The 15,563-nt window shown below is 42.8% G+C and overlaps 1 protein-coding gene across 2 annotated transcripts in view; it reads right to left on the bottom strand.

Moving 5' to 3' along the window:
* Positions 1 to 15,563, bottom strand: part of LRMDA (leucine rich melanocyte differentiation associated) — a 1,204,472-nt gene that overhangs the window by 541,168 nt on the left and 647,741 nt on the right. The window contains exons 3-4 of one of the 2 annotated variants that reach the window (XM_068982759.1): positions 14,762 to 14,890; positions 4,145 to 4,282 (exon numbers count right to left, since the gene is read on the bottom strand). In XM_068982759.1, the coding sequence (XP_068838860.1) occupies positions 4,145 to 4,282; positions 14,762 to 14,890 (267 nt within the window). Of the gene's footprint in view, positions 1 to 4,144; positions 4,285 to 14,761; positions 14,891 to 15,563 lie in introns of both variants that reach the window. The other variant, XM_068982760.1, reaches the window with a different exon arrangement.

Below are 15,563 nucleotides of genomic sequence, written 5' to 3' on the forward strand. Positions count from 1 at the left end.
TAAATGAATGAACTTGTGTGTGAATGTGTGCATACACACATACACATGTATATATACACATATACAATTTATTGGGTGATTTTAAAGAATTAAAACCAGAAATCTGAAGAAAAGAGTCAGAAAACAAGAATTTCCCCCAAAATGTTTGGTTTACTAAACATGATATCTGAGAGAACTTTCTTCCACCACCTGACCCTTCTAAGATATATTTTATAATAAGTTACTGCCAGAAGATAAAGTGTTTTAAAACAACCTCTTCATACATGAAACCACCTGTTAAAGGTGCCAAAGTTGATGAGAGTAACTGTTAAAGAAGAAAATTAAGTTCTAAGTGATTAACTTAGAAGATTGATTTATAAATTTTAACTATTTACTTGCTGGAAATTAACTATATTTCTCCTACGAGAAATCACATTTAAATCAATGGTATCACATCCCAGATAAAAGTCTTCATGAGAAAAATTGATTTATTACAGTTCTTTTAAGATAGGGATAGAACTTTATTCTAAGATGGCTGAAAAATAAGATTCCTTCAAAATTCTTCCCAATAAAGTACAACTGAAATTCTGCTGTACCCTATGTTTCTTTTAAAATATACAATTTTGAAGAGATTTCACTATTTCTTACAGCTTTGCCTTTATACAAAATGCATGCCCTTAAATATACTCCTTCATCACCACACATTTAAAAATCTGAACCCCAACAGGACTAGTTCCTCTCAAACTATTATCCTCTCTCGCCAATCTTCCAAAACTTACTTTCTAGTAGTCCTTCCTACTAAACAGATGGTCAATACTAAAATCAGATTGATTATATTGATTATATTCTTTGCAGCCAAAGATGGAGAAGCTCTATACAGTCAGCAAAAACAAGACTGGGAGCTGACTGTGGCTCAGACATGAACTCCTTATTGCCAAATTCAGACTTAAATTGAAGAAAGCAGGGAGAATCACTACACCATTCAGGTATGACCTAAATCAAATCCCTTATGTTTATACGGTGGAAGTGAGAAATAGTCAAGGAATTAGATCTGATAGAGTTCCTGAAGAACTATGGACAGACCTTCATGACATTGTACAAGAGGCAGTGATCAAGAACATCCCCAAGAAAAAGAAATGCAAAAAGGCAAAACGGTTGTCTGAGGAGGCCTTACAAATAGCTGAGAAAAGAAGAGAAGCTAAAGGCAAAGGAGAAAGGTAAAATATACCCATTTGAATGCAGCGTTCCAAAGAACAGCAAGGAGAGATAAGAAAGCCTTCCTCAGTGATCAATGCAAAGAAATAGAGGAAAATAGAATGGGAAAGACTGGTGATCTCTTCAAGGAAATTAGAGATACCAAGGGAACATTTCATGCAAAGAAGGGCACAATAAAGGACAAAAATGGTATGGACCTCAGAGAAGCAGAATATATTAAGAAGAGGTGGCAAGAATACAAAGAAGTGTACAAAAAAGATCTTCATGACCCAGATAACCATGATAGTGTGATCACTCACCTAGAGCCAGACATCATGGAATGCAAAGTCAAGTGGGCCTTAGGAAGCATCACTAGGAACAAAGCTAGTGGAGGTGATAGAATTCCAGTTGAGCTGTTTCAAATCCTGAAAGTTGATGCTGTAAAAGTGCTGCACTCCTTATGCCAGCACATTTGGAAAACTCAGCAGTGGCCACAGGACTGGAAAAGGTCAGTTCATTCCAATCCCAAAGAAAGGCAATGCCAAAGAATGCTCAAACTACTGTACAATTGCACTCATTTCACATGTTAGCAAAGTAATGCTCCAAATTCTCCAAGCCAGGCTTCAGCAATACGTGAACCATGAACTTCCAGATGTTCAAGCTGGATTTAGAAAAGGCAGAGGAACCAGAGATCAAACTGCCAACATCCAGTGGATCATCAAAAAAGCAAGAGAGTTGCAGAAAAACATCTACTTCTGCATGACTACGCCAAAGCCTTTGATGGTGTGGATCACAACAAACTGGCAAATTCTTCAAGAGATGGTAATACCAGACCACCTGACCTCCCTCCTGAGAAATCTGCATGCAAGTCAAGAGGTAACAGTTAGAACTGTAAATGGAACAAAAGACTGGTTTCAAATTGGGAAAGGAGTATGTCAAGGCTGTATATTTTCACCCTGCTTATTTAACTTATATGCACAGTACATCATGCAGAATGCTGGGCTGGATAAAACACAAGCTGGAATCAAGATTGCCAGGAGAAATATAAATAACCTCAGATACACAGATGACACCACCCTTATGGCAGAAAGTGAAGAGGAACTAAAGAGTCTCTTGATGAAAGTGAAAGAAGAGAGTGAAAAAGTTGGCTTAAAGCTCAACAATTCAGAAAACTAAGATCATGGCATCCAGCCCAATCACTTCATAGCAAATAGATGGGGAAACAATGGAAACAGTGAAAGACTTTATTTTCTTGGGCTCCAAAATCATTGCAGATTGTGATTGCAGCCATGAAATTAAAAGATCTTGCTCCTTGGAAGAAAAGCTATGACCAACCTAGACAACCTATTAAAAAGCAGAGACATTACTTTACCAACAAAGGTTCATGTAGTCAAAGCTATGGTTTTTCTGGTAGTTGTGTATGGATGTGAGAGTTGGACTATAAAGAAAGCTGAGCACAGAAGAATTGATGCTTTTGAACTGTGGTGTTGGAGAACACTCTTGAGAGTCCCTTGGATTGCAAGAAGATCAAATCAGTGAATCCTAAAGGAAATCAGCCCTGAGTGTTCATTGGAAGGACTGATGTTGAAGCTGAAACTCCAATACTTTGGCCACCTGATGCAAAAGATTGACTCACTGGAAAAGACCCTGATGCTGGGAAAGATTGGGGGTGGGATGAGAAGGAGATGACAGAGGATGAGATGGTTGGATGGCATCACTGACACAATGGACATGAGTTTCAGTTAGCTCTGGAAGCTGGTGATAGACAGGGAAGCCTGGTGTGCTGCAGTCCGTGGGGTTTCAAAGAGTCGGACACGACTGAGTGACTGAACTGAACTGAGTCCTCCCTACCTTTTCTTTCTTTCCTTCCTTCCTTTCTTCTTCCCTCCCTCCTTGTACATTGATTCAGGTGGGGTGCCAGTGAGAGCTTATATTATAACTGAGAGAAAAGCTATACATATGAAAACATCATTTAAAACGTTTAGAAAACAATAATCAAGAATGAGAGCATACAAAATTTAAAATAAAGAGCAAAAATAAAATGAGTTTAGTAAAATGGGTAAGATCAAAAAAGACTTCCTAAAGAGGACTTTGGATTAGGTATTTCAAAGCTGATAGTTCAGAAGCAGAGAGAAGAAAGAATAGTATTTTCACTTTGGACTCCATCAAAGACCAAAGTCATGGACCTTGTGGAACTTTCTCTTGAGACTGTATATAAGCTCCCTAAACTTTCATGGGAAGGCCTCTTTCTCTAAGATGTGACTCTGAAGCAGACAGGAAGATCTTACAACACAGAGGAGGAGCCAGCGAAATACAGCCCATGGGTCTAATTTGGCCTGGTGCATGTTTTTGTAAATAAAGTTTTATTGGAACACGGCATTGCCAATTCACTTACAAACTGTTCATTACTGCTGCTGCTGCTGCTAAGTCACTTCAGTTGTGTCCGACTCTTTGCGACTCCACAGATGGCAGCCCACCAGGCTCCCCTGTCCCTGGGATTCTCCAGGCAAGAACACTGGAGTGGGTTGCCATTTCCTTCTCCAATGCATGAAAGTGAAAAGTGAAAGTGAAGTTGCTCAGTCACGTCTGACTCTTCACGACCCCATGGACTGCAGCCCACCAGGCTCCTCTGTTCATTACTACTTATGCGCTGTAATAGAAGAGTTGAATAGTTGCAACAGAGGCCACATGACTTTCAAAGCATATGGTATTTAATATCCAGCCCTTTACAGCCAAGTTGGTTAACCCCTGGGCTAGACCACTCAATGTCTTTTCATTTTTCTTGGCTCTTGTTACCCTCAATGAAGGAAGACTCTGGCCATAGGGTACCCAATGGGGTAAAGTTTAATATAGCATGAAGGGACCACTGATGCTTACCAGACATCTACTGTGCACCCCAGAGTATAATATTCTCTCCCCCAAAATGTCATTTTTTTCTTTTCATACTATGCTCAAACCCCTAGATACTCACCTGTATCTCTTGTAGTCTTCCTCATCCTTTTCCAGGCTGACGAGCTCATTGGGACATGCCACATTCCCCAGGAGGCTGAGGTATTCCAGAGCTGGTGTCACTTCTGCCAGGTGATCAAGCAGATACTCCAAGTCAGTGATGTGACGAAGGTTAAGGATCTTGGTCCAGAAAGACAAAAGGCTTAGCAAGGGACACAGACCATAACTGACAGGCACAGCCTAGCAGCTGATGAACCCCATCTGCTCCCAGGACATGACATGGATAGGGGTTGAAATCAACTTGCTGTGGGTGTCTGACATGGTTACTTTTTCACTCCCACAGGGAACACAGCTCAACTTTTAATGAAAGCAAGAAATTACTTGCAAAGGTCTGATCAGAAATAACCCAGTTTCTCCTTTGGGGGTAGTCCATCATTAAAACCTGGGAATTGCGTGGATGCAAACTGGGATTGGCCTCCTCTATGATCTGAGAGCCTGTTGTGGAGCTAGGCGTTGCTCAGTGGCCTCACTGGTGGCAATAAGACATTACATTGGGTGAAAAGGAGTACAAAGCTAAGAAAAGACAAACAGAACAGGAGTAGGCCATGAATAGAGGCCATGACTACTGGGAGCCTACCAGTGAAAAGAGTTAGCTAACATTGTATCAGCAGACAGAATGGGGCCCTTACCAGGAAATGACGGTAGAGCATACAGGGGCTAAATCCATGATGGTAGATGCCACTGAGAAGAATCAAAGAGTCGGGGTACCATTTCCAGGAAAAGAAGGTCAAATGAAATAAAAGGGCTGCCCTTACTCTGTGAGGATGCTACCTAACCTTGGGGGTGTTATCCCAATTTTCTCATACTTCAGTTTGTCAACTGAACTCCAAATCCAACCAACATCTGAATCCAGTCCCTAACATATCTGCCAGAGGATCACCACCAGGAAGTTTAAACTAGCTCTAACAACCATAAGAGAGAGTTTTTATTCCCCCAGAGACTGAATTCCCACACAGTGACTCAATTTAGCTAGTTGGGGAAGTCACAAAGAATAAGTAATTCCTCTCTTCCATGTGATGGCCTTTCAGATGGTTGAGGCTCACATATCTCCCTTCAACTTTATATTCTCTAAACTAAGTGCCTTCGAGCACGATTCATACATACGCTACGTAGAGATCATATGATTCATGTCAATGGATGGCAAAACCAATACAGTATTGTAAAGTAAAATAAAGTAAAAATAATAAAAAAAAGATCATATGGACGAACAACACTAGACTGGGAGGGAGCAAGAACAACACAATGAAAGGGGAAGCTCACCAGCAAGAGAGCGGAGATCTAGCTAAAGAGGGTCTGAGTGTCCTCACAGGCTGTGGGTGTCTGCTGGCCAACATCATCATTTCCTAAACAAAGACAGGACACTGTACAACCAAGTTACTGATCTTTCAAATCTTCAACACATGATACCCAGGAATGACCACAAAGGATCACTGGAATGAGGATGACAGATTAGAAGCATACGGAGAAGATGAGTGAGAAGGTCCTACCAAGGAGGTAAGCTTGAAATACAGAGCGTAAGTGACCAGGAGTCAACACTTCAGTGAATTTCATCGCTCAAGACAAAACATACTTAATACTTCTTAAAGTTCAGTCACCACACTCTTTAAGAAAATTATCTAAATAAAACTAATTAAAACGACAATGAACAATTTCAGGGAAAACTTGCCTTTTCCAACAAGTACTATCTTTGGATGTTTCACAGTCATCACATTAAACGAAGAAAAGGAAAAACAAGGAATCTTGCCGGTACTCTCCTACGAGTGCTGCCCTTCAGCCCAGGCAAAAGCATCTCAGAGACCCCTGTGCTTTGGAATGCCTTCCTCAAAAATTTCTCAGTCTTAGTCCAGTACTCAGGATGGGCCAGCGCCAGCAGTATCACTCAGGGAGGATACTTCATGCCTCAACTTGGACCTGCATACACCTCAGCCCAAGTCCTGGTTTCTCCCCTTCAGGGTTCTCTCCAACCTTCTTGCCCACATATGGTACCCATTGGGTATGCCAAAGAACAATAGGACTCATACCCATGAGGCTTTCCAGAAGCCTCAAGCCAGGTCCTAGTTCAAGGGGGGGGCAACCAGACAAGCTGAACATTCTTACTGGCCAGCACTGTATTTCTGTAAAACTCCAAGAGAGTGGGCAGCTAAAAAGGCACTGATGTGTTGCTCTGAAGTGATTCAAAGTTTTTATGTGGACAATGGCCCTGGAGAATCCATGGGAAGCCCTTTCTACTACGGACAACAAAGTCCAGATGAAACCTATTTCTCTCTTAGAGACAAGTTACTTAAACTTTCATCTTTTTTTCATCTACCGCACAAAGGTGAGAACGTGAAGAAATGGAACTCCAAACTGGCAAGATCTCCAAGGTAGAGAAACACTAGACAACCGAGTTGGCTTGAAGTCCCAGTCATTCCTCAGCACTTGGTAATTAGCCACGGGAAGGCTTTCATTCTACCATCCAGGGAGGTAGTGGTGGTGGTGTAGTCGCTAAGTCACGTCCGACTCTTGCGATCTCATGGACAGTAGCCTGTCAGGCTCCTCTGTCCATGGGATTCTCCAGGCAAGAATACTGGAGTGGGTTGCCATGTCCTCCTCCTCCCTTCCAAACCAGGGATCGAACCCAGGTCTCCCACATTGCAGGCGGATTCTTTACCATCTGAGCCACCTGTAAAACGTAATTAAATAATGAAGTTATAAGGGAATTTGCAGGAAAAAATGGAAAAAGTTCTCATACATAGTATAAAAGAGATTATTTTCTAAATATTTCAATGTATGGCATCTGTCAACTTAAAAAATTTAATTTGCTTCGACACATTTTTTATTCCAAATACACATTCATCTCCATACCTAATTTTGTGTTTGTAATTATACAGTCTTTGCCTTTAAGAGAGCCTCTTCAAATTATATAAGCGTTACACTTCGCAAAATCTGGATCTGCCTCTTAGCAGGAGGCTGTGGAGATGGAAACTCATTTGAATGTCTTGATCATGGGAATTTCTTGGGCAAAGGGTCTGCAGGCTTCAAGAAGCTTCAGCCATTCTGTGCCAGTGAATCCAAGAGGACTCACTGGAGTCTCCGAGTCTGCCTCCTTCAGGATATTTTGTGTAGCAGAAGCAAGTTCTTCTTCCTGAGCCTTCCAACTACCTGCTAAGTAATCATTTGGGCCGGGCAAGGTGGTCCCCTCGAATCCACACTGGTGAGGGATCACTTGCGCCTACCCCATGGATGCTCTGGATAAGAACAACGTCATTATGTTGACACCACCACTGGAGACTGAAACGTGAGAAGTTTCCATTGGTTTCTTCATCTCCTGGGTCAATAAGGACGAGCACAGCCTTGTCTTGCCTGACTGTGCACTTGGGATGGAACCTGTCACATTCCTTCTGTCAAGTTGCAGAGAAAATTAACCGGAAACAATCAGCCGAGGGAACTTGGTGTCTCCAGCTAACCAATACTACCTTAGTGAAGACACTTTCAAGGATTCTCCTAAGGGTGATTTTTTTTTTTCTCTCCTTTTAAAATGTGAAGCTATCTGGCACAGTTTCAACTCTCTCCAGCTGGGTTCTCAGCACACACCTGGTTTCCCTCATCAAGTCTTCTCCAGAGTACTTGCCATTTAGACTTTTCTCAACGCTGTCTACAGAAAGTTGCCATTTGCAGAGCCCACCTCTCATGGCTAGGTTTGCCAAGGGAGATTTTCTGCAGAGGGCCCAAGATCAAAGCCACATCTTGCCTTGAAAGTTTGGAGCCCGAGGGAGGAGGGGAATCTCATGGTGTCATGTTGGGTTGCACAGGTCTGAAGCTGCTTCCCAGGTGAGAGTGGGCACATCTCTCCCTCTGTGTTCAACCCCAGGTCAAAGGGCAGCACCTATGACTCCTGGGGGTATTTCAATTAGAGCTTATCCTGATAGAAGATTTTCAAATGCTGAACAGCCTACATGACATATTTGATTCACACACACACAGGTGTCTGAAAGATGATCACATCCAGATAACAACTAAGGAAACTTGCAGTCAAAGATCACACAATGACTAAAAGGCAGAGTCTATATTCAGACCTAAGTCCTACAAAATGACAATTCTAGGGGCCACAAAGAGAGGCATTTAAAAAACAAAACCATGAGGAGTCTTCTGTGCTTTTGTAGAATATCACCAGGTGCTGTCATCCAGTTGTACTCCATACCTCAGTCACTTTCAATTCGGGATCATGCATTTAAGGCATAAAAGCCTTGGCTAACAGTAAAATGTGCAAGGAACTTGTAAAGGTTCAAGGTGTTAAAGTGATTTCCCATATATATTATGCCAGCACTATCACTCAACAATATTCTCGGATGTATAATACTCAATGTACAGGTAAAGAAAAAGAAGCCTCTGACAAGATACAGCCCCTTCTTCAAGATGACACAGTAAATTCTATGGGAACTCCAGTCTGGCCTCCTAACTCCACTCACTGGTCTCCTAACCACAGCCCAGCTATGAAACATGGAGCACTATTCTTTCTTCCTGTTGGCGCCACAGTTCACAGCTCTCTCTTCCTGTATGTGCTGAAGCCAACAGAGAATCAGAAAATAATGAAATGAAGTGTGACTTAAAATGAAGTCAGCTTATCACGTTTCCTCTACCCACCCCCAAAGGCAAGTGGGAGAGAACCATTTGGCTAACAATCTTTTCCTGACATTTCCGTTGTTCCCTTATTCGGGGCTGGGTATTTAGACATGATATGGCTGAGACTGTCCATGCTTATGAGTGAGTGGGTGAGTGAGAGAGAGAGGGAGAATATGAGTGCTGGAAGAGGAAGTCAACACCATGGCTAGTGACAACAGTCACCAGACAAAGAGAGAAGAGATCAGCAATGAACAGGAGATGAAGAGCTAGACTGAGACAACCTGGTCTACCAGAACAGGAGCCAAAACCTGAGGGCTGAACAGAAATGGAACAAAGAGCTGAGAGGGCAAGGAGGAAGCATGCAGTGGGCAAGGGAGGCATTGGTGAATCTAGAAGAAATGTGCCAAATACTTGGTTTGGGTCCTGGAATCCCCCTCATATTTGTTCTACATTTGATATGTGGCTTGCATTGGCCATGGGGCAGCAACATCTCTGGTGCAAACAGAGTTTGAAAAGTAGTTGCACATTGAGCTTTGCTCTTGGGGCATCTCGCCCACATGGAGAGGCCTGTGCTAGCCTGTTGGTGACATGGAGTTCCACTACCAACCAATACCGACCTCCAGACATATAAGCAAGGCAATCTCAGATCATCCAGCCCTAGCAGAGCCTCCAAACAACTGTGGCTGCCTGAGTGACCCACGGAAGATGAGCAGAACCACCCAGTTGAGCCCTGCCCAAATAGCTGACATACAGAATTATAAACAAAAAAAATATTGGTTTTTATAAGACTCTAAGTTTTGGAGTGGGTTGTTGTGCAGCAAAGATAATGGACAGAGCCAAAGTCTAAGGTATTTCAAGGAGTAGCATCATGGCACCTCATAACTGCTGTAGAGCCGGGGTATTCAAACAAGCAGGTGGGAGAGTCAGTGGCTGGAAAGACAGAGGATGGCACATAGCATTCCTGTTGCTTTTACCTATCTTTCATTTTTTGATTTCTTGGTCAAGTGTACAAGGTAAGGAAGCCAACCTTTGGGATCATACCAGTAAACCAGAAGAGAAAGAAGACACGCTCCATCATGAAAAAGCCAACTGCTGGTTTTTGTATATACCGGCAATAAAGCACTTACAAGAATATAGTGATATCACTAGCCAGCTCTACAGCTACAGATTGCCTTCTGCTTCCTTCTGGTTCCTTCCACACCACCAACATTGATCCCTCAGCCACAGACAAGAGATGCTGGAACAGGGAAAGGACTGAACTAAGGAAAAACAAGAAGCCTACTAATCTCTGGTGATAGCCACACTGAGAATAAAACCATCAGCCAGTCTAGCTTATCACTTTAAAAATGAAAAACATTCTGCACAGCAAAGGAATCCGCCAACAAAATAAAAAGGTAACTCACTGAATGGGAGAAAATAATTATAAATACTATTTCATGAGGGACTAACATCTAACCTATATAAAGAACCCATAAAACTCAATAGCCAAAAAAAAAAAAATTACAATTACAAAATGGACAGAAGATGTGAGCAGACATTTTTCCAAAGAAGAGACAGATGACCAACGGGTACATGAAAAGATGTTCAACACCATTGATCATTAGAGAAATGCAAATCAAAACCACCCTGTGATTTCACGTTATACCCGTTAGAATGGCTGCTATCAAAAAGACAAGAAACAATGACTGCTGGTGAGGATGTGAAGAAAAGGGAACCCTTGAACCCTGCTGACGGGAATGTAAGCCGGTGCAGCCACTATGGAAAACAGTGTGGATGCTTCTCAAAAATAATTAAACTTAAGACTAGCATTTGATCCAGGATTCCACTCCTGGATATTTATCCAGAGAAAGCAAAAACACGAACCTGAAAAGCTATGTGTAGCCCCATGCTCACGGCAGCATTATTTGCAATAGCCGAGACGTGGAAACAACGCTGAGTGTCTATCAGTGGATGAATGGGTAAAGAAAGCGTGATACACACGCACACACAAAACACAATGTTATTCACCCATAAGAAGAATGAAATCTTGCTATATGTAACACCGTGGGTGGACCTCAAGAACTTTTTCATGCTGAGTGAAATAAGTCAGAGAAAGACAAATGCTGTATGATCTCTCTTATATGTGGAACCTCAAACAACAATAGCATTAAGACCAACCTCATACATAAAAAGAAGAGATCAGTGGTTGCCAGAAGAGGGAGTGGAGGGTGGGAGAAATGGTGAACTCTTTTGGCTGCTGTTGTTTTTAGTTTAAATAAATTAACTGAATGAATGAATGAATTCTAACGTGAATCCTTGCACATTTTCAACATATTCTAAACCAGGTTATGAAAATGAATCCTCTAAAATGAGAGATAATAATGCTTAGTAAATTCACATGAAACATGAATCTTAGTAGAATCTAACCTATTTAATCTAACCAGGTAATCTGTCAACCATCAATATTTGCTCAATATCTCTTCGACTGCTAGTGGTAATAGAAAAGAGCAATACTATAACCAATGAATATTAAACACATAGGTATCCAAAAAAAATACTTTCCAATAGTTATTATACAAATCAGTGATTGAGCAAAAAAATCACCCACTAATTCATCTGCAGATTGTCATGATATGAAATGGCATTCTCTCATAGTGGGTGTGCCCTTCTTTTAATTGTCTGGCTCAAGCTGGTGCTAAAATGAGTTTGCATGTCTCGGGATGTATCAACTAATACTACAGAGAAGTGGCCAGGAACTGTGTTGAGTGAGAAGAGGAATTGAGTTTGGGATTAGCATTTGCTGTACAAGCTTTGTGGCTTCATCTGTGGGCTGTTAGGGAAGCCCTTCTCATAGCACCATTTCTTATATTGCTATCTTGACAACATCCCAGAGCAGAGGCAGCTGGTTTTATAGTCACACAAAAATCTGCTTTGCATATATCACCATTGCACTTTAATTCCAACACACACAAAAAATTTTCATACATTCCTCTTTGTCAGTTTTTCTAACAGGCAGGTGAAAGCTGTAAAATCACACGTACAAAAAAAAAAAGAAGAGAAACAGAGGCTCTCAGAAGCTTAGCTGTGTGGCCATGGTAACCGTAATTAAACTGCCACATGAACCCCAAGTCCAACAACTCCAACACTCTACAGTAATGTGGGACACAGAATATGAGCATGGGGTCCATAGGAGGAAACATATCATTCAAATTCTAGTCTAATTATCCTTTTATTCTTAATTGATTTGAGAATATCAAGCAGTTGATCATCTCAAATGGCAAGGAAGCTATAAGACACTAAATTATTTGAAAAATTATTTTCAGTAATTTTTATTCAATTGTTTGCTAATATTTGCAACAACCAGGAAATCTGGTTGACCAAAGGATAGGAGAGGAAAAAATAATCCATGAATATTTCATTATGATAAGGACTCATATTTACTTGTAAGCCTTCTCATTCTTCTAAGAAAATACCAATTAATAATGGCCACAAACAGCATATTTTACTGAATATTAACTTATAACAACATATAAGCAGTGATTAATAAATAATTTCGCAAATCATTCTGACAGCTGACATAAACACATATGCCAATCTTAACGCATATAACGCTGAGTCGGAAGAAGCACAAGCTGGAATCAAGACTGATGGGAGAAATATCAATAACCTCAGATATGCAGATGACACTACCCTTATGGCAGAAAGTGAAGAGGAACTAAAGAGCCTCTTGATGAAAGTGAAAGAGCAGAGTGAAAAAGTTGGCTTAAAGCTCAACATTCAGAAAACGAAGATCATGGCATCTGGTCCCATCACTTCATGGCAAACAGATGGGGAAACAGTGGCAGACTTTATTTTTTTGGATTCCAAAATCACTGCAGATGGTGACTGCAGCCATGAAATTAAAAGATGCTTACTCCGTGGGAGGAAAGTTATGACCAACCTAGATAGCATATTGAAAAGCAGAGACATCACTTTGCCAACAAAGGTCCATCTAGTCAAGGCTATGGTTTTTCCTGTGGTCATGTATGGATGTGAGAGTTGGACTGTGAAGAAGGCTGAGCGTCGAAGAACTGTGGTGTTGCTTTTGAACTGTGGTGTTGGAGAAGACTCTTGAGAGTCCCTTGGACTCCAACCAGTCCATTCTAAAGGAGATCAGTCCTGGGTGTTCTTTGGAAGGACTGATGCTAAAGCTGAAACTCCAGTACTTTGGCCACCTCACGCGGAGAGTTGACTCATTGGAAAAGACTGATGCTGGGAGGGATTGGGTGCAGGAGGAGAAAGGGACAACAGAGGATGAGGTGGCTGGATGGCATCACCGACTCGATGGACATGAGTCTGAGTGAACTCCGGGAGTTGGTGATGGACAGGGAGGCCTGGCGTGCTGCAATTCATGGGGTCGCAAAGAGTCGGACACAACTGAGAGACTGAACTGAACTGAACATGTATATCTAGCTTTATTTCATACTTTGTGGGAAAATGCCCCATCCCGTTTCTAACTTACCATGTGAACACAAACATGTGATTAAACCACTTCAGGTCTCAAACACTCCAGCCATAAAACAAGGTGATTGGATTTCAAGTCTGAGGCAACATAGTCAAGTGGAAAGAACTCTGGATCTGGCCTCAGTTGAGACTGAATCCAGGGCCTGGTATCTTGTTAAACATCTGGCTGTGGGCCTGTACTTCAATTCTTTGCTAATCTAGGTAAATGAAGAAACCACACCCTTCTCAAAGGGTTTGCAAGAATGAAAACAAATACACTTAAAGTTACCAAGCACAGTCCCTCATCCATAGGAGTGCTCAATAAAGAACAGCTAGCTGATCATAACAATTCCTTCATCCCACAATCATTTATTAAACTTCAACTTTGTGCCAGACATTATTCTAGGTGTGAAGGAAACAAGTAGTAGCAAAGCTGAAAAAACAGCCTGTTTCAGCACACTGGCACTGTGCGGGCATAGAGGTGGCACTGGGCAGGCATAGAGGTGGCACTGTGTGGGCATAGAGGTGGCACTGGGTGGGCATAGAGGTGGCACTGGGCGGGCATAGAGGTGGCACTGTGTGGACATAGAGGTGGCACTGGGTGGGCATAGAGGTGGCACTGGGTGGGCATAGAGGTGGCACTGGGAGGGCATAGAGGTGGCACTGGATGGGCACAGAGGTGGCACTGTGTGGACATAGAGGTGGCACTGGATGGGCACAGAGGTGGCACTGGGTGGGCATAGAGGTGGCACTGGATGGGCATAGAGGTCTACAGCTCTGCTGGGAGGAGCTGTGCGCCTCACACTGCATAACCCTGTGATTCATTTCTCAGCCTCATTACAGAATCCAGAGCAATGGACCCCTCTGAAGTATCACCCCAGGCTGCTGGATCCTCACCACCTTAAGGAGAAACCACACACTGGAATGGCTCTCCTTGGCCCTTCTCATCATCCCAGTACTGTAAACACCACGGGGGGCAGAGCTGGACCTGGGCTTCACACTTATCTTCCACCTGAGCCCCTTTCCCCTCTCTCTGGTCAGAAGTGTTCCGCAAGTCTGCCCCAGAGCCTTCCAGAACCCTCCGTGGAGGCTGAAGTTGCTTGGCCGCACTACCCTCTGCTTCCCACCAGAGGTCGCCCTCCCACACAAGCCCAAGCAAACAGAAGCCGGGTTTGCCTTCTCGGCAGCAGTGACATTATTTTCTTTCTCTATTTTTATCTATTAAAAAGATTTCTTCACAGCCATAACTTAGATCTCTACACTAAAATGGAGCAACAGGAAGATATAATGGTGCATTTCATTTATGAATGACCTATAATAAATTACTCTGAAGTGTCCCGAGTGCCAGGAGACAGAACGCTTTGTCTGCCCACGGACTGTATTTCACCTACTTTAATTTAGCTGACACATAAAACTCATTTGACATTTCACAGGTATTTGTGTGGGGGGGATGGCCTGCGGGAGGGGACCACTGCGGGGCCAGGCAGGGAGTGGGGGCAGGGGCACAGACAAGGATATTTGGTTCTTGTTGAGGGTTAAGGTGTGGAGCCTGGGTAGCCCCGGCAACACGAGGTCATCGCCGAGCAGATTGTTGTCCAAGATGAGTTCCTCCAGGCTCCCGAACGCGCTCAGTCCTTCCAGTGACCTGCAATGACAAAGGCAACAGGAAAAATGGTCCTGCACTAAATCAGGGAGGCCATTATGAGCCGAAATAAATATTTTAACCTTCCCTTTCAGGACTGGGAATAGTTTGGGCTTGGTGCCTGTCAGCAAAGTGAATGACAAGAATTAGTAGAGGGAGCCGGGGCGGGGGCAGCGGGGGAGAAGGGGCCGCTGGCACTCACCGCATCCTTCACGCATTGCCAACATGAAGGATGAGGGTCACTTACTGAGTAGCCAGGATCCAAAACAAAGGGCTTCAGATACGGCCTGCAGGATAAATTTGTCAATGTCTTGTGGCTTCAGGCACCCAGCCTCGGCTGACCCTAACCTCCATTCCCAAGATAAATAACTCTGTCACAGTTCACCTTCATTCCCTGGACACAAATTTAAGTTGTCATCCATCATTTCTGCCCAGAAATATCATACCCTCTTACAATAATAAATATAACTTCAAGTATCATTTCTTAGCTGTTCTCTGCGCAGTCCTAGGAAACGGCAGGGAAGGCTTCCTTTCTCTGCATTCACCGCCTTTGACTTTCCCCATACCTCTGCTTTTTTTTTTTTTTTCTTTACTAATCACTTAATTTGCTTCTGCCCAGTGTCCCAGTGGCTACCTCAAAAGGCAAGACACCCGAGGAAGCACACAGTCACTCCAG

The sequence above is a fragment of the Capricornis sumatraensis genome, chromosome 10 (genome assembly GCF_032405125.1).
Source record: "Capricornis sumatraensis isolate serow.1 chromosome 10, serow.2, whole genome shotgun sequence".
In the NCBI taxonomy this organism is placed as follows: domain Eukaryota; kingdom Metazoa; phylum Chordata; class Mammalia; order Artiodactyla; family Bovidae; genus Capricornis; species Capricornis sumatraensis.